At 38.4% G+C, this 18584-nt stretch overlaps 1 protein-coding gene across 1 annotated transcript; it reads right to left on the bottom strand.

Moving 5' to 3' along the window:
- Positions 1-2948: 2948 nt before the first annotated feature.
- Positions 2949-17333, bottom strand: cd22 (cd22 molecule). Its single transcript, XM_039772792.1, has 6 exons — positions 17091-17333; positions 15083-15352; positions 13461-13554; positions 9083-9137; positions 7774-7907; positions 2949-3446 (listed from the first exon to the last, which is right to left on the bottom strand). Exons 1-6 carry the CDS (start codon positions 17221-17223, stop codon positions 3371-3373), a joined length of 762 nt encoding a protein of 253 aa, XP_039628726.1. The 5' UTR covers positions 17224-17333; the 3' UTR covers positions 2949-3370.
- Between the last annotated feature and the right edge of the window lie 1251 nt (positions 17334-18584).

Here is an 18584-nt window from a genome sequence, read left to right as displayed (position 1 = left end):
AGTAACAGAAGGAAGAGAAGGACTGAATGACCTTTTTTACATTATTTTTTCAGCAGTATATTGCATGGTAATGTAGCTGACAAATTTGAATAAAAATTTTTTTAAAAAGTTATGGTTTTGGTATGTTTAGTATTACTTTTTTGTTTCCCCTTAATCATCATTTATACATTTTTGTTGATGGCAGCACATGGTTCCAACCATTATTTGATTTGTTTTTTAAGCAAATTGCTGTATATTAAGGGTACAGGGCTATGCCTCTGTGTCAGATGTCGTTTTTGCTTATGTGCTTACGTATCTGCATTGCTGTATTCCATGTGCAACATGCGGTAAAATCCTAATGTGCACCGGCATCTCACAGGGCTGTACCTCTGTGTCTGATGGCATCTTTGCTGAATTTGGATGTAAGGCAGAGTGTCTGCATCTCTACATTCCATCTAGCCTTGTGTCAGCAACACACAGTGATGTGCCTTTGTGTCATTTCATTTGTTGCATCTCATTGAAAGTTCCATCATTAAAGCACAATGTTATTAGTTGGGACATTGTTATCTAAGTCATGACTCTAAATATATATATATATATATATATATATATATATATATATATATATATATACAGTATATATATATATATATATATATATATATATATATATATACTGTATATTGCTGTGGGTGGCTGGGGCCCTTGCCCGGCCGGGACCGCCTCTTCCTTGAAAGGACCAGGGTAACAAATATGGACAGAACACTATGTCCCCCGGAATGCTAGATGGCTGCCCCCCTGCGTGGCAGCAGTACCTCGGACTCCTGTTGTGCTTCATGGAAGATGGTGCTGGACACAGCCCTGTTGGGATCTGGGGGCGCTGCCAAGGAGTTCCTGAGCCCATGTGGGCAGTTCTTCTGCCACACCTGCAAGTGCTTCAGGTGCTCGTTGCCTCACTTCCAGCAGCACCTTAAGGGTGCCTTATATAAGGGGCCACCAGACAGTATTTAGTGAACCAGAGTCGTGAGGAGGGAAATGAAGCTTGCCGAGGTGGAGTGAAGGACTCCGTAGAGTCCACATAGAATTCACCTGCAGTGCACTCATAGCACATATGACTTAACATCCCCTGACTACCCCAGTGTTCCTTTCACTTAGTATTATTTTAGTCCCTGTTGGAAAGTGTCCCTTTATCGTTGTCATCCATGCATTTCCTAGCCAGTCCAAAATTCCTTATAAGGTACGGTACCATCCATCTTCTGAACTTCTCTTTTGAAGTTCACAGTGACTGGTAGCCAGAATATATCATTATAGCATTGGGTGCTAGGCAGGTGGAAACCTTTGAAAGACATTGTAGTAAGGCTGCAGTACAAAATGACAAAAAGGCCTCTAAATAAAGTGGGAACAGGCTTAACTAGTCAATTTTAGGCCGCTCCCTAAACAGCCTGGCCCCATAAACAGGCCCCAAATGGAGCTTAGGTGAAAAAGTTCAAATATAAATATCTCAAATGCATAAAAATATATTTCAGACACAAGGTTGACTAAACCTCTGGCATGAAATGACAAATGCCAAAAAAGAATCTTTATAAATCATGGTTTTATTCCAAAAATAATCAAAAAATGACAAGGTGAAGAATAAACAAAATGGACATACAGAAAAAGGCAAACAAGTTGAAATGTGTAAACCAAAATCAAAATCTAAAAAACAAAAATAAAACTCCAAAATAACCTGAATATACAATACTCAATTGACAGCAACATTCAGTAAGACAAATAAAATATCTATCTATCTATCTATCTATCTATCTATCTATCTATCTATCTATCTATCAACATTCTTCACTTTACAAACCTCAATCAATGAACCTCTGAGGGACTCATCCCTTTCCCCTCAGAAATGACATCATGGTGGCCAGCGTGAACCCACAGAATGTGGCCTTGAAGCAAATATACACAAAACATAATTAAACAATATTTGCATAAAAATGAAAAACACATGAAAAATAATTATTCAAAAACAAAACCACAATAAAAAGCACAATAAACAAAGGTACTGTGTGTTACTTGTATACAAGACTTTTGACAAAAATTAAATGAAAAAGCCAATGGCTCATATAGATAATATCTTAAACATTAAATAATGTTTAAAGTTTCCATAACATTTTCAAAATAATTATCAATTATAAATTAACTGCAAAACTCAATTTGCCACATTCTTAATTTCCTTCCACATTGCTCTGCTGTCCTTTAGTTGTAAGTTAAACTTGCTTTTTTATTATTCTTAATCTAATGTGTACAATGCTCAGTTCTTTGATATTTATTAATCAGGTTTAAAGCCAATGTCACCAGCCATAAAGAAGTCAGTATTCTTTGGCCAGCCATTTTGTCTGCACATCTCTGGGTTAAATATTTCAAGTGAAGATTCCTCAGAATTGATTGCCATGATTCAACCCCAGGTTGCTACTTTTGACTTTGGATTTAGTACAACTTTAAGAAGAACATTCACCTTAAAACTGGCCAGCAGATATTGGTCGTATTAGCATGATTTCAGCTAAGTGTAGAATGTCCCTAGAATCAGAGCAGTGGGGTTCTTTTTGTTAGCATGTTGAATGTCACTGCTTCAGGTTGCAGTTACTTTGTTCTTTAGTGATGATCTCTTTAGTGATTGTAATGACTTTAGGGCAAAAATAAAAAAATTGGAATTACTTTAGCTTTGTAAGAACTTTTCTTGATCATATGTAAAGCACACAGAGATCCTGTATTTACTTTTGCTTTTAATGCTTGAGTACACTTAATATCAGATATTTTAAAACTTTTAGTTCTCTCATGGACAGCTTCTACATTCATTTAAGTAACTTTCCAGAAAGGTATGTGTACTTTTACTCAAGTACTTTATACAATACTGATCTGGATTATGATAACAGTTTATGTTCCTGACCATGGAATACAGAGGCAATACAAAATGAAACAAAAAAAAATGTCACTGTCACCATCTGTCACCACCAATATGTATAACTAGAAATATAAATAAAATGAACAGAAATGGGCACACACCAGTGGTTTTCAAAACCCACTTCCTACGTTATCGAGCTGTTGGGAGGAAAGATTATATTCTGGCAGCAATGGGCACAAAGCAGGAGACAACTCTAATTGGGATGTTAATTTAACAGAAAGCAAACTGATCCCTAAACTCATTAATAATAGACTATTTTGAGTTGCCAAGTAATTTAAAGTCACAACTAAAGAGTATTAGAAAACCCACAAATTCCGTGAGTATTAACACAATAGTTTGGAAATCCAAATACCAATGACCGTGACGCTGTGAGTCAACACTGCTAACCAACACCCCACTGTGCCAACGGGCTACCTCTGAGATATTTGGTTTATTTTTGTTTTATTTTGTTGCACTGTAGATAACAAAATTGCTGTCTTCTTTCTTGTTCTCTGGATTGTTCTTGCACGGTTCTGGACTAAAAGAAAAGAAACAAAATGTGATCAATTTAGATTTTCTTTTTATCTTATCAAATAGGTTGTTCTCTTCTTGAAAAAAATGGTGTATCTGTTTAAAAGAACATTGATCAAAAATCATGTTGATTGTAAGTCAAAAACAATTATTAATTCTTTATTTTGGGGTCTAAGTATATAAATAAAAATAAAAGTATAAACTAATTTCTACATTTTGACTTTACAAAGCTCTTATGTTTTTGTATCCAGTACACTGCATTTAAAGGATTTGCTTAAGTTCAGGTATATTGTCAGGTTTACAAAGCACAATGAAATGCTTACTTTTATATTTCCATCTGACTTAATGGTACAGCAGAGGGTTCAACACTCTCTCTTGTGAGGTACCTGGGTTGAGGTCAGGATCTGTGCGAAGGAGGTGATGTCGCCAATCCACACCTACTGGGGACTCTAATCCAATTTTTAAACCCCAAGTCTAGGAGCTTGGCGATCAGCTTTGATGGCACAGTAGTGCTAAATACTGTGGTGTAGTCTACAATCAGCACACTGGAATAGGAGTTTTTATTATCCAAATGTGCCAGGATGATATGAAGTGCACGTGCTATGGATTCCTCTGTGGAGCACTTATGACAATATGCACAGTGGAAATAGTCCACCTGATCTCTAATATTATGTTTAATGTGTCCCAGCACCAGCTTTTCAAAGCATTTCTTCACAACAGGAGTGAGTCTCAATTCATTAAGAAAGTCCACATTCATTTGTAATATAAAGACTCATATTCACACTGTTACTTCACTCTAAGTGTTTCACTTACTGTATGTGACACAGATCCAATGATTTTACAGAAATACAATGGAATCAAAGCTTTTTTGATCAGACTTATTCCACTTTTATACAGGCATATGCAGCTTGAATGTGACCTAGAAATGTACACTTCTCAACTAAGTTCAATTGAGTTTTATTTTGCAACTCTCTCTGTTAAAAAGATGCATTACAGCATCAACTCAGTGCGCCAATGGAAGTAAAGCAAAGTCACAACCTCAATACACATTTGGGGTAACTATCACAAGCTACTATAGTTCAGCTTAACAGGGGGCATGTATTTTTCCTGGAGATACTTGCAGGCAGATGTTGAAATAAGGAATCATGCATCTCCAGAGACATTCTGAAATTGTTAAACCACTATACTGTATGACAATCCTCCACACTTCTCACCCTATCAGTTCTGGCTCCCTTCTCATTTCCCAAGGTTTATGCACACAGATGGAAATTGTGCTCAAAGCCGCAGATACAATCTTCTGTTTTCTACCTCTCTTGCTTGCCATTATGAGATGAAGCATTTGCTGATGTCCTGCAGTAAAGCAATATTAGGCAGGTCAGCAGTCAGCATGCTGTTAGTGTCTATAGTGGTCTAACACGGGGTCCCCAAATCTTGTCCTGGAGGAGCACAGTGGCTGCAGATTTTCATTCTAACCCTTGTGGCAAGCGGCTGGGGGTGGTACCCAGCCGGGACGCCCAGAAGGACCGGAGGAGGGATTATGTCTCCTCCAGACCATGAAGGGGCGACTGCCCCGGTGGCTTTGGGGACCATGGGAACAGAGCTTAGAAGCTCAACCCTATAGGGGCCCGTGGTCAATGCCAGAGGGTGCCCAGATGCCTGAGGAGCCCTGGCCCTCACCACTTCCGCCACACGTGGACACTGGGTGCACAGCTGGCACTTCCACCACACCTGAGAGCATAAAAGGGACTGCCTCACTCCATTCGATGGCTGGAGTCGGGTGGAAGAGGACAGAGCTGATAGGAGAGGAGTGGAGGTGGACCTGAGGAGAAAGAGAGGCATTTGAAGGGCCTGGACTTGAGGGTGATTGGTGCGGCAGCACTGGGTTGTCTGTGCTTCACTGTATTGTAAATAGTGTAAATAAACGTGTGTGGGTTAAAACAACGACGTCGACCTGTCTGTGTCCGGCCTGTTTCCCACACCCTTAATTAGTGATTTGTTTTTGCTGCTAATTATTATTTTTTTATTACTTTTAATTGACTTGAAGAGTCAGACGCCTTAATTGTTTCTTTTTCCTTAATTAGCAGCCAAACAATAATGAGATACAAAATGAGCCGAAACATGACAAGAAAACTGTGTCCATCATACAATATCTGAAAATAAAGAAAGATGAAGGTCTCAGAAATGCTGATCTGCTCAGGTCCCCAAAACATTTTAACTGAGCTCTTATAGAAAATGAACAATTACGGACATGTCTGTTATTGCACAATGAGATCAGCAAAAAAACATAGAATTAAAGAATGGATTTAATTAACAACAAGAATCGGGGCCTAATTAAGCAAATGGTTGAAGTGAAATTGGTTGGAGTTTGAGGCCCTGACTTAGTTGGTCTTCTGTTGGCTCACTCACTACACATTTCATTTCTGTTTGGGTGCCGTTTACGGAAAGAAATGAAGCAATTCACAGGAACGATGAAGAAATTCAGGGGAACAAATGTTAAAAAACAAGTCAATGCAAATTAATTCAAAAGAAGTTAATTTGCAGCAAAAACAGGTCAATAAATAAGAAAAAGGTTGCGGCCGGTTTATACTTCATGCTCAGAATGCATATGCACACGCATCATGGCTGCCATGGGCTCCCAGAGTTCATTTCATGCGTCTTCTGAGCACATCCTCAGAAATTAAGTTGCAGTATCAGCAAAAAGTTGGGGGGGGGTGCAGTGTGATCAGATCGTAACGTGACATCAGAGTCTCTGTTTACTATCAACATGTGACAGAAAGTCACTTTGCAGATCATACAGGATCAATGTGCGTTGCTTCGATGTTTGATGAATGGTTAGATGTGGTGCAGCAAAATTGCGACATACAAATGCATTTGTGGTGCTTTTATATTCAAGCGTTGCATATTTCCCATCGTAATGACACAATACATTTTAAAAGTCTCACATACCATTTTCTGTGCTGTATTTTTGGTTTTTATTTTGCACATTCACGACAGCATCAGAATGTACGACAGCGTATCTGAGCCACAGAGAAAAGAAATTAGGGACACAATGAACGGGTCTATTTTGTGATTAAGGTGGAGATTTTGGCTTTAATCTCAAATTGTCCACTTTAACCATGTAGTTTATTTTATCATAAAAGCAGACCATCGTAAACGTCATCTTAAAACCGACCCAGTTGTTAATCGCAATGTGCTTCTGAGGCTTCATCCTGAACTGACAGCAGCGGCAAGCAGCAATTGCCACATAGAACCCATTAAATGTATGATATTCCAGCTCTCTGCACATTTAGAATCCTTCGATTTATACTTGATATCACTTTCATTAAGAAATGCATTAAAGTATATATACAGTATGTTACATTTTATAGGTAAATCACTAACTTCATTTAAATTATGAATACTGTTAATAATTACATATGTGGGGTTGGCTCGGTGACGGAGTTGTAGCACTCCTGCCTGACAGTAGGGAGTCACGTCCCTGGTGTTCCCTGCCTGCAGTTTGCATGTTTTCTTGGTGGGCTTCCACAGTGTGCTCTGGCTTCTTGCCAAAGACATGAAGGTTTGAGGATTTGGTGATGCAAAAATGACGCTAGTGAATGTGTGTGCTTGTATTCACCTTGCGATGAGCTGATGCCCTATCCAGGGATTGTTTCTGTGTGCTGGAATTGGCACAACCCTGGATTGATGGATGTAATCATTAAACATCCATCCTTTTCAGAAATATTGTGGAAAGTTGTCCTTGGAATTTAATGGATGTTTCTGGCAATTCACAACACAATGAAGCTAAATGTTTTCTCACGGTGATGATATATTGCACTGCTACCTGGTGGAATCTTCCAGATTTACGTAAAGAACGCACGCAAGTATAAACAGTACAATACTTGTGTAGCAGAAGCATCTGCAGGAGCAGGCGTCTCATGAAGTATAAACCCAGCCTAAGAATGAAAACCTGCAGCCACTGTGGTCTGCCAGACCTGGAGTTGGGAACCCCTGATATAAGATATTGTATCTCTCTGATAAACTGATTTTTAATACATTTGCACAAATAGGTTCTATTCAGAACTGCTACCTGTATACACTCATATGAGATTTAGATCACATGAAAACTTAAATTTAAACACTTAAAACAAAAACATCAGATGCAGCCTTAATAGCTTTCTTAAAATGCCCATGTTTGACTACTGTTTTTGCCTTGCATTACTTTATAGTCATAAAGATTTAGTCAGTGATAATAAAGTTAGTATAATTACAAATATCAGAATGTATTTTATCTTACAGAAAAGTGATTTTTACAACAGGAAAGTAAACAAAAGTAAAGAAAAAAGTAATTTTACTTTTTGTGACTGATGTCCCGGAAATTAAAAGAAGAATAATGCAAGCCATTGTCTTCTTCTGTTTTTAGATAAATGACATTTCTGTCCTCTGGATATGAGGCAGTCACATTTTCATATACTGTATTAACAGCTTCCTTGAATGTGAAACACAAATACAGAGATTATTCAACCACAATTCATTCACTTTTCATACTTATTCAAAAAGAAGACCTATTTGCCCTCATAACCACATAGTGGTGCCGGTTTAGTGTTACCGCTCAATCTAACAGTCAAATTCTTAGAATTATTTAGGAGTATGTGGGGAAAACTCACATAGATGTGGGCAGAATATGCAAACTCCACACAGACACTGGCTGAGCTAAAATTTGCATCCGTGTTTTTGGACGTGGAAGTATGCCTGACCTTTATACTTCTTCATAAAAATATTTAATTTACAGAACTGCAGTCAGGTATGTTCTCTGGCATTGTAATCAATTGGTGTATTTTTCCCTGGGCATGCATATTTTATTTTTAGATTAGACAGGAGTACCCGTGGACTATGATGCTTGCTGATGACATTGTTGAGGAGACCCTGGAGAGGTGGAGATATGCTCTAGAGAGGAGAGGAATGACGGTCAGTAGGAACAAGACAGAATACATGTGTGTGAATAAGAGGAAGGTCAGTGGAATGGTGACAATGCAAGGAGTAGAGTTGGCGAAGGTGGATGAGTTTAAATACTTGGGATCAACAGTACAGAGTAATGGGGATTATGGAATAGAGGTGAAAAAGTGAGTGCAGGCAGGGTGGAATGGGTGGAGAAGAGTGGCAGGAGTGATTTGTGACAGACGGGTATCAGCAAGAGTGAAAGGGAAGGTCTACAGGACGGTAGTGAGAGGCACTGCACAGAAAGCAGGATACAGAGCTGGAGGTAGCAGAGTTAAAGATGCTAAGATTTGCATTGGGTTTGACGAGGATGGACAGGATTAGAAATGAGTACATTAGAGGGTCAGCTCAAGTTGGACGGTTGGGAGACAAAGTCAGAGAGGCGAGATTGCATTGGTTTGGACATGTGCAGTGGAGAGATGCTGGGTATTGGGAGAATAATGCTAAGGATAGAGCTGCCAGGCAAGAGAAGGTTTATGGATGTGGTGAGAGAGGACATGCAGGTGATGGGTGTAACAGAACAAGATGGAGAGGACAGAAAGATATGGAAGATGATGATCCACTGTGGCATCCCCTAATGGGAGCAGCCGAAAGAAGAAGAAGACAGTTAAAACTAATAAAGCTCCAGATACACAGTGTAAATATAAAAAAATGAGATAATAGTACCTGCTTGACTTCTTTAGGCTTCCATACACAGCATACTTTCTTGTTTATAGATTCTCTATGTGACAGAAAATATATTTTATGTTAACTGTAATTCAGAAATTAGGAATATTTAACTGAGGATATCATATCAAATGTAGAAAGAGAAATTTGATGTTTCCTGGGAATAAATTTACATATTTAACTTAAACAAAATCTTTTCATGAGCTAAATTACTGGAAGAAATTAAGATGTGCACAAAAAGGTTAAACAGTGGTAATGAATTTTTGGTATCTGCTGTATATTTACTTTTTAAAATGATTACAGAAAAATAAAGAGAAAAGTTAATTGTGCTTGTCAGAAATGCATGTTGTTCACATTTGCAACAGACAAATCACTATTGCTGATTTAAAAGGATATGTTTCATATACTGTTCATTGAAAAATCAGTTAAAAGTTATTTCCAAACTGAAAGTTAAAATAAAAGTTATAGAGGTGACATATCAATCAAAAGCCGAAAGGCCAAAATGATGTGTCTCTTACAATTCCCGATCTTGTCATTTTACATGTGCATGTGGACACAGTTACTCACTAACTTCATTAAATTTTACAAAGTGTAGGTTTGCAAGCAGTTATTTCTATATGCTTTATTTACACATTTTTCATAAAACTATATTTAAGTGTGTGTACTCTTTCGTCCTCGTTCTGAAAAGGGAATGTTAGAATACACACATACATACACCTGCAAACACATAGAGCACATGTAGAGGTAGAGGGGAAAATAAATACAGCTTGGCATTTAAAAAAATGTTATATCATCAGTGCACTTTTGACATAAATCAGGATTTTCAACTATTTTATATACAGAATTGGATTGTAGAATCTATGGTCACGCTATGGGCACCTGAGGGTCACCTTAATGGCTCTTTCAAGATGAGCAATACTGTCGCTAAATGCCATGTCTCTTCCCTTTTGACACCCAGTGATGGTTGTTTGACCCGCCTCCAGTATCCATAGAAGACTCTGCCTCTTCCAGTTAAAGCCTTATAATTGCAAGTCTCCTCAGAAGAAGGCATCTAATTCTGACCTTAACTTCCAGAAGCACAAGCTTCTGAACCAACCTACTTAATACGAACGTGCTAAGGAAGAACCCAGATAAGACATTACACAAAGCCAATATGTAAGGTTTATGTGGTGCCATTGCACACCTATTTTTGTTTATCATGAATTAAATGGGGTGGTGCGGTTGGCTCCCCAACTATTATTTGGAATGCCTCTCAGTTTTTCTTATCTCAACGTAGAACACCATTAATAAGGATTTGATGGGGTCGCTCTCAGTCCTGATTAATCAGAAGCTATATTTACTGTAGCGGCAGCTGTCAACTGAACACAATAGCTGAGCGAAAGATTTGTGTTGATTTGAGTAGTTGCAAATGAATTTTAACTAGTGAGGCAACAGCAAGCGGTCCGGCTAAGGACTAAGAGCTACATGAAAGAGCGATAGAAAGAGCAAGAATCTATTGGCACTTGATGTTGTAACATAAATTTATTTAGGTGAGTTCACTCTGGTAAATATATTGTTTAGTTTTCAGAAAACCACTCACAAGTCCATTATTTTTTATCATTTATCACATATATTTTTTTCTGAATAGAGTTTTTCCCTAAGACAATGTGGCATGCAGAGGGCGCACTGTCGCCCAGACCCGACACAGACAGATGGAGGCCACGAGTTCAAGGCACACACGTTTTATTTTATTTTCTTTTTTACCTCATGGGAAACGCATTCGGGGTGGCGCAGTGGTAGCGCTGCTGCCTCGCAGTTAGGAGACCTGGGTTCGCTTCCCGGGTCCTCCCTGCGTGGAGTTTGCATGTTCTCCCGTGTCTGCGTGGGTTTCCTCCGGTCACTCTGGTTTCCTCCCACAGTCCAAAGACATGCAGGTTAGGTGGATTGGCGATCCTAAATTGGCCCTAGTGTGTGCTGGGTGTGTTTGTGTGTGTCCTGCGGTAGGTTGGCACCCTGCCCGGGATTAGTTCCTGCATTGTGCCCTGTGTTGGCTGGGATTGGCTCCAGGAGACCCCCATAACCCTGTGTTTGGATTCAGCGGGTTGGATGATGGATGGATGGGAAATGCCTTCCCCATTTCCCACTAGCCCAGCACAGTCTCACAGCAAGCCTTCCTCTTCTTTTCTTTCTCTTCCACTCCTCTGGTCAAGCTGTATCTAACACGGATGTATCTAACTCCAACTCCCATGGAGCCCTGTGGGAGTCCGAGGCACACTGCAACCCAGCGGGGCTGCCACTTAGCACTCTGGAGGAGGTAATGTTCTGGATACGCTTGCTTCCCTTCCATCCAGGAGGCGTCCTGGCTGGGCAAGGACCCCGGCCGCACGCTACAACATAAAGTCCAGTCTGCATTAGACTATAAGCCTAAATAATCAGGATTCTACTGCATTGTGTTTTTGCTGTTCATTTTATGGCTTTTTTTGTCTTTTGATTGTATTAATTTGGTTTACTGCGGTGGGGTTGGCACCCTGCCTGGGATTGGTTCCTGCCTTGTGCACTGTGTTGGCTGGGATTGGCTCCAGAAGACCCCCGTGACCCTGTGTTCGGATTCAGCAGGTTGGAAAATGGATGGATGGATGGATAATTTAGTTTACTATTTAACCTCTTTCTTTATGTGCAGTTGAAAGCAGGATGGGGTCTCGCTATGTCATAGGTGGACTTTTGTTAAATCAGTCACTGAAAGCTGCCCTAATGAAAAGTTTAGCAGGCCCCAGATTAATAACTGGAATGTTGAGTAACGTCATCTGTATTGTTGTTGGCTTTTACTTCCCTGCATTCATTACCAAGATTAGTTTTGAATATAGATATTTTGCATCCTTTCTTTTTTTGTAATTTGTCAACTTGGGCTTCTTCAATTTGGACATTTTGTTAATCCTCATTGCTCTCGTAATATTATCATGTTGCAATTCATACTTTTTTCTTCTTTGTCATTTTACAATATTTGACTTTTGGTATTATAGCCTTTTGCACAATTGATTATTCATTAAGCAGTGAAATCTGATCAGGTACTATTCTAAATATTGCCATTTGTGTTTGAAAGGATAGTTTTGCTTTCAAAGCTATATGAAACATAATTAAACAAGCATGGCACCGTCTAAACAAATGTGGCCTAAAAAATCTTGCTCTAGGTACATTTTAGATAATCTGATCTGAGATTAATGTGTATGACGTACTGGGTTAACTGTGTTAGACCATGAGTTATATACTGTAAATTGACGAGGACTGTGCTTCATTGATAGCTAATTTCCATTCATTATTTAGATGTTCCATTCCCACTTCGGTCTCACATTATCTAAGGTTGCACTCTTTTCAAAATACTGTTAACATTTGGAGATTCTGCTTATGTTTCAGAAGTTGCAAATACTGCCCATATACTGTATTTCTCTAAAAGTTCCAAAACCAAATATATTCCACATTTTGAGTTGTAAGGCCTGTGGGAACATACTGTATGGTTGTCTTGTGAAAGTGGAGTTGAGAATAAGAACTCAGCCTTTGGGTTTCTCCTGTATTGGTGCCATATTCAGGATTTGCTCTTCATAGTAAAGCCGGCATGTTTTTTCTTTTTCCAGTTGCTTCCAAAATTTCATGACATGCATATTTGCAACCCAGTAGTAGTGCTGGTGCTAGAAATAAAGCAGCACCATAACCACCACTACTTTAGTATGAGTTTGTTAATCTATGGTCTATCTGTGTGTAGCAGCACTATGAGGAGTGAAAACTGCAACTCCCAGCAGTCCCTGCAGTGGCTCTGATTAGTCAACTTCTGAGGCTGCAGGGGATGCAGAGGACAAGGAGGTTTAAAAGGGGGCCAGTAATACTGAGAGAGAGTTTTTTGTTGTTCTGGGTAAGGTGGTGGGTGATCTTGCGGTCTAGTATGTATGTTATCATCCAGTTGACAATCTGAACGATCACCAGAGGGCAAACTGAAGGCGACTGCCAGTATTCTTCAAGTCTGAGCACCACTGCGCCCCTATTGTTTTTGAAATGAAATAGAGTTGGCCGGTTCCGAGCGTCAACTAGATAATAACATACATACAAGACCGCAAGACAAGCACATTAGCGAGTCTTCATTGTTAATTTATTTTTATTTTTAAAGTTGTGTTTTTTTTAATTATATTTTTTTCAAACAATTAAAAAAAAAAAACACACTTCATTTTCCTCCCGGGCAATGCTGGATATTTCAGCTAGTTATTTATACATGCAGTATGTTCAAACATTTCTGTGTTAACAGAATAAGAATCTTTTATACTGATCAAAGATTTTAAGGAAGTTCCTTCGTTCAATGTAACCCCTTCTGATTTCTCAATTAAAGTTGAAGTTTTAACTTTTTAATGCTTACCTCTTGCAATATATGAGAAGGGTCATAAAGCCAAAACAAGCAGCAAGGAAACACCCTGAAGCTATAATAATGTACATATCTGCATTAAGCTTAGCTGAAAAAGAAAAGGATAAGTATAAGAAAAATGGAATGATTGTTAATTTACAGTAAATATTTCTGTTATTTTCTTCTTATTACTTAACAATGTAAAATAAACTGATGGAATAAAGAAACACAACAGCAATACATGTTCAGTACTAGTCAAAGAAGGTTATGCTTAAGCTATACAACACACTTGTGAGGTCTTATTATTATTATTAGGAGTACTGCATGCAGTGTGGTCTCCAGACAACAAAAAAGACATAGCAGCACTAGTAGAAGTCCAGAGAAAGGGGATTAGGCTAATTTCAGGACTGCAGGGGATGAGTTGTGGGGAAAGATTATGGGAGTTGAACCTGTTCATCTTAAGCAAAAAGGAGATTAAGACATGCCATGATTGAATTGTTTAATATAACGAAAGAAATTAGTACAGTGACTCGGGACTGTTACTTTAAAGTTAATTCAGTAACAACACGGGGGCACCGCTGGGAACTAGATCAGGGCAAATTTTGAACAAGCATTAGGGAGTTTTCTTCACACAGAAAACTATAGACGCATGGAATAAGTTTCCGAGTAGTGTGGTTAACAGTAGGACTCTAGAAACATTCAAAACTGGACCTGATGTTATTTTAGAGGAATTAGGTGAATAGGATTGACACATTTTTTGGGCCTTAAAGGCTTGTTCTGGTCAAAGGTTTTTCTAATGTTCTGTTTAAGAAATTCAAACTTCAGTTAGTCTTCAATCAACAAGAGGACACCAATCAATGTCATTTTTAACACACTTGAATTGGAATCTGCTGTTTATGTAAGCTACTGAGCCACCATAAAGAAATTTGGGCCGTGTTTCTAACTACGTGACATTTTAAAGGACTGTTAAAAATCATGGATTTTATGTAAACTACTAATTTATGTAACTGTATTCTCTTATCACTTTTACTGTTATTTAAATATCATTAATGGTACTTGTGTACTTTTTCATAATTGTAAAGTTTTAGACATGTAAATGTAAAATTTAGTTGGTATTACAAACCATTTATAATATTAGATTTAGGATTATGATGTAAATGTGTACACTAGTAGTATGGTTGTGAAATCAATTCTTTTTTGTTTTGTCTAAAGAGTAAATATCAAACTCTGTCCATGAAGAAAACCTGGTGGAAGAATACTGAGGTCACCTATCTGACCTCCCCTTACAATTCCTCCATCGTAAAGATGATCAACAACAGAAAGAGAGCATCATTTGTCACACCACTGATGAATAGAGCTTACTTATCACAATTGTGAATGAATTGTCTTTATTCTGCAATCTTTCACCTGTTAAAACTATTAAACAGTGCCCCCCTAAAACTCTGAAGTCTCTGTTTGTTGTTTTACAGACAGGTCGATGGGCTTGCTCAGGGTCACATAAACTTGGCTTGCAGTTGGGAATTGAACTTGTGCCTTGGAGACTTTTCCCTTAGTCAATACGCCACACACCCTGCAAAAGTTCTCTGATGTTACTCTTAAACCCCAATTTAATTCCAGTTTAATTCTGGGAGTCCTACCTGCTACATATAAATGGATGTAAGTAGATTTCTGTGAACCGATTTCATTCATTGCCACACAGAAATACAATCCATTGTTGATGTCATATGTTTTGTTAAAGATGAAATACTGTCCAGATCCTATTAGGGTATCACTGGTGCCACTCCACTTATACCACTCATAGTTGAAGTTTTGAGGGTTGGCAGAGCTGTTGCATGTTAATAACACAAAACTTCCTTCTTGTATTTCACCCATTGGGCTAATGGAAGCTGAGGTGTTCTTTGGGGCATCTGAAGAAGAAGAGTAATATTAGTCATAAGTTTGTGCTAAGTGCTAACTACATTGAAGGGAATACTCAGATCAAATACTGTAATATGTTCACATTATTTTCAACCAGTCATACTAATAAGAAAACAAGCATACAAAAATGAATAACATGAAAGGCAGATATTGTTTTCAGCATCCACTGAACAGGATCATCTCAAGACAGAGGAGCAGCTTCAATGACAGACTGCTGTCACCGTCCTGCTCCACTGACAGACTGAGGAGATCGTTCCTCCCCCACACTATGCGACTCTTCAATTCCACCCAAGGGGGGTAAACGTTAACATTATACAAAGTTATTGTCTGTTATACCTGCATTTTTATCCCTCTTTAATTAATTTTTTTTTTTTATCAGTGTGCTGCTGCTGGAGTTAATTTCCCCTTGGGGATTAATAAAGTATCTATCTATCTATCTATCTATCTATCTATCTATCTATCTATCTATCTATCTATCTATCTATCTATCTATCTATCTATCTATCTATCTATCTAAATGAAAACAAAAAACAAGGAAAAGGTAGAAAAGCCAACCCAAAGCTAACCAGATCAAAGTTGAATTCAATAATCAGAATTCAAGAACAATGAGCAAAAATACTATACAGTAGCAAAGAACAACCTTACTAGAGGCACAGTCCATCCATCCATCCATTATCCAACCCACTATATCCTAACACAAGGTCACGGGGGTCTGCTGGAGCCAATCCCAGCCAACACAGGGCGCAAGGCTGGAAACAAACCCCGGGTAGGGCGCCAGCCCACCGCAGAGAGGCACAGTCCACCACAGTCAAATAATCTCTAATAGGACCATCTCCTTTACCTAAATATGAAGGCAGTAGTGATGCTATAACAGTCCCAACCTCTTAAGGTTAAAGTCAGAAAATACAAGGAATGTATAGTTTAAGCACACACAATAACATGAATAACAAAAAAATCATAAAATTAAAACATACATATAAAATAATAATAAAAATGTAACAAAAGCAGCAATAAGAAGGAAAATAAATGAAAGCCAGGAACCAACCCCTGGTTGTAACATAACACAAGGCTGCTACTTGAGCAGCCCACTGTGGCTCGAGCTTGCTCTGTTATTTGGCCTCAGGTGACTGCAACATTTTCAACAGCAGGAGCAGCAACGTAATTGGGTTTATTTAGAGGCCACACCCCCTTAGACTCAATTCCCAACAAGAAATTAACTAATATTAAAAAAAAGACTTAAGAGGGAGAAAAAAAAGGGAAAAAATGTGCAACCAGGTAAAACAACGACACCATCAAAAATGCAGACTTAAGTCATTGTTAAGGTTTTTCTACTTTATTATTCTACACAGCGCTGCATTCTTGTTAATTGGATCTTCTACTGACATTCCACTCTTATGAAAGCTGCTCTGTCCAAGCCTTGCTTATACCTTTTACTTCATCTGGAATGAACAGCAGCCCCCTGAATGTCTTACTGAGGAATGGAAGGTAAAGAAACTGAACAGAAGGAATTTCTCAAAGCTTAGACTCTTTCACAGCAGCATTTGGGAAAAGTCGTTAGAGTGCATTACATTACATAGTTCAAAGCATTCAGGTAATATTTTGTTTAAATTTCACACACAATTTATTTAAAATAATATTAGTGCAGTACTTTTTTGCATGGGGTATGGTACTCAAAATATAGGTAATATTTTTCAAAAATAAACACACTTTATAGCAATAAATACTTACACTGAACATTGAGCACAATCCCAACAGAAAGTCTCTGTCCATTGCCTACAGCAGCACATGTGTAAATTCCAGAGTCCTTGTATGAAATATTGTTCAGTACAAGCGTTCCTGGCATCTCTTTAGTGTCTGCCATTGTTTGTTCATCCTTTAACCAAATTAGAGGTACATTTGCACTACAGACTGTGTAATTACACGTCAGGTTGAGAGAACTTCCTTCAACTGTCACATTTTGTGATTGACCGATTGTGATCTGTAAGTCTTGATGGAGAAAATAAAACAATTAATGATAACATTTACATCTAGACCCATAATGAATTTGCAGATAAATAGACTGCAGGCTGTGTACTAATCTTACTTGTCTGTAATCTAGAATTAGCTGAGCCTTTAAAGTGAAACAAATGCAGTAAATGATAAACCAAACTTTATGTTGTAGCCGATAGGCAGAAATAAATTTAAGATGCAGGAAACTACTGTAGCTAGTAACGTAAACCGGATTTGTATATATTTTGGACGCTTTAGGAAATATGGCCAGAATCCAGATTTAAAGAGTTCACTTTTAATGCAAGTAAACAGTTAATAAGAACATTGCGACATAGTTATATACTATATTGAATGAATAATTGCTCGACAATGAATTGTTCAGCATTTACAAGAGCCTGAGGTTTTCTGGGTTACCTGTATGATGTGTTGCTCACTGTCTAGACTCTTGCTTCCTAAAATGTTACAGCATTCTTTTTTAGTGATTTTTATATTTCATTAAAAATGAATTACAATATAGCACATCCTACTAAATTCACAATTGCTTCTTTTCAGTGAATCATGGGAATTGATTTCCGAGCATAAATGAATCAATTTGGTAGAGTATATGTGGACCCTATCTTTCAGATTGCTCCTGTAACCTTTCTCAACCTCTCCCACTTTCACAGATGAGAGTGTTGCCACCTCCCGGAGGTCTTTTGGCACTCTGTCCTGAACCCTGTCCAGAGCTGCCCAGTTTTTTTCGTTATTTATCTTTCAACGCTCAAGTGGTTGCTTTTGGTTTAGTTTTACTTCTTTTCCGCTCCTCGTTCATTTTGTTTTTCACTTTCTACTACCCCTGGCTCCCTTTTATTCTAAAAAAATGCGCAGGTGGTGTCTCCTGATTGCACCAGCCAACAATCATTAACTAGCACCCACAAAATGGGCTGTGCCATCGATTAAAAGGATCAACAGTTAGAACCATTAATATCTCTCCTGTACTGATATTTAAATGGTGTTATGGTAATTTAGATATCCTTGTCTTTATTGTTGTTAACAATTACAAATACAAGATTGGAGACTGTCACACATGTGCGTTTGGGAGATAGTTTACGGGCTCAAATAAGTGCATTTACTTGCCAGACCAGGGGCTGGCACTGCCCACTAACTCTTTCGTCTCTCTTCAGGCAGAACAACTGACGAATCCCCTACCTAACATCTCTTCCGGTTTTCAGTCCTCAAGGTCCCACCTCCTCC

This window comes from Polypterus senegalus, chromosome 12 (assembly GCF_016835505.1).
Source record: "Polypterus senegalus isolate Bchr_013 chromosome 12, ASM1683550v1, whole genome shotgun sequence".
NCBI lineage: Eukaryota > Metazoa > Chordata > Cladistia > Polypteriformes > Polypteridae > Polypterus > Polypterus senegalus.
The sequence above is the reverse complement of the archived record's forward strand: the minus strand, read 5'-3'. Positions and strand labels throughout refer to the sequence as shown.

Bases quoted from the DNA above. Each gene is read 5' to 3' on its own strand.
- cd22 (XM_039772792.1), bottom strand. From the start codon at position 17,223: ATGGCAGACACTAAAGAGATGCCAGGAACGCTTGTACTGAACAATATT. The intron at 13,555-15,082 runs GTAGGACTCCCA...TTTCTTTTTCAG, and splicing joins CATCCATTTATATGTAGCAG to CTAAGCTTAATGCAGATATG. The intron at 7,908-9,082 runs GTACTATTATCT...TTCACATTCAAG, and splicing joins AGCCTAAAGAAGTCAAGCAG to GAAGCTGTTAATACAGTATA.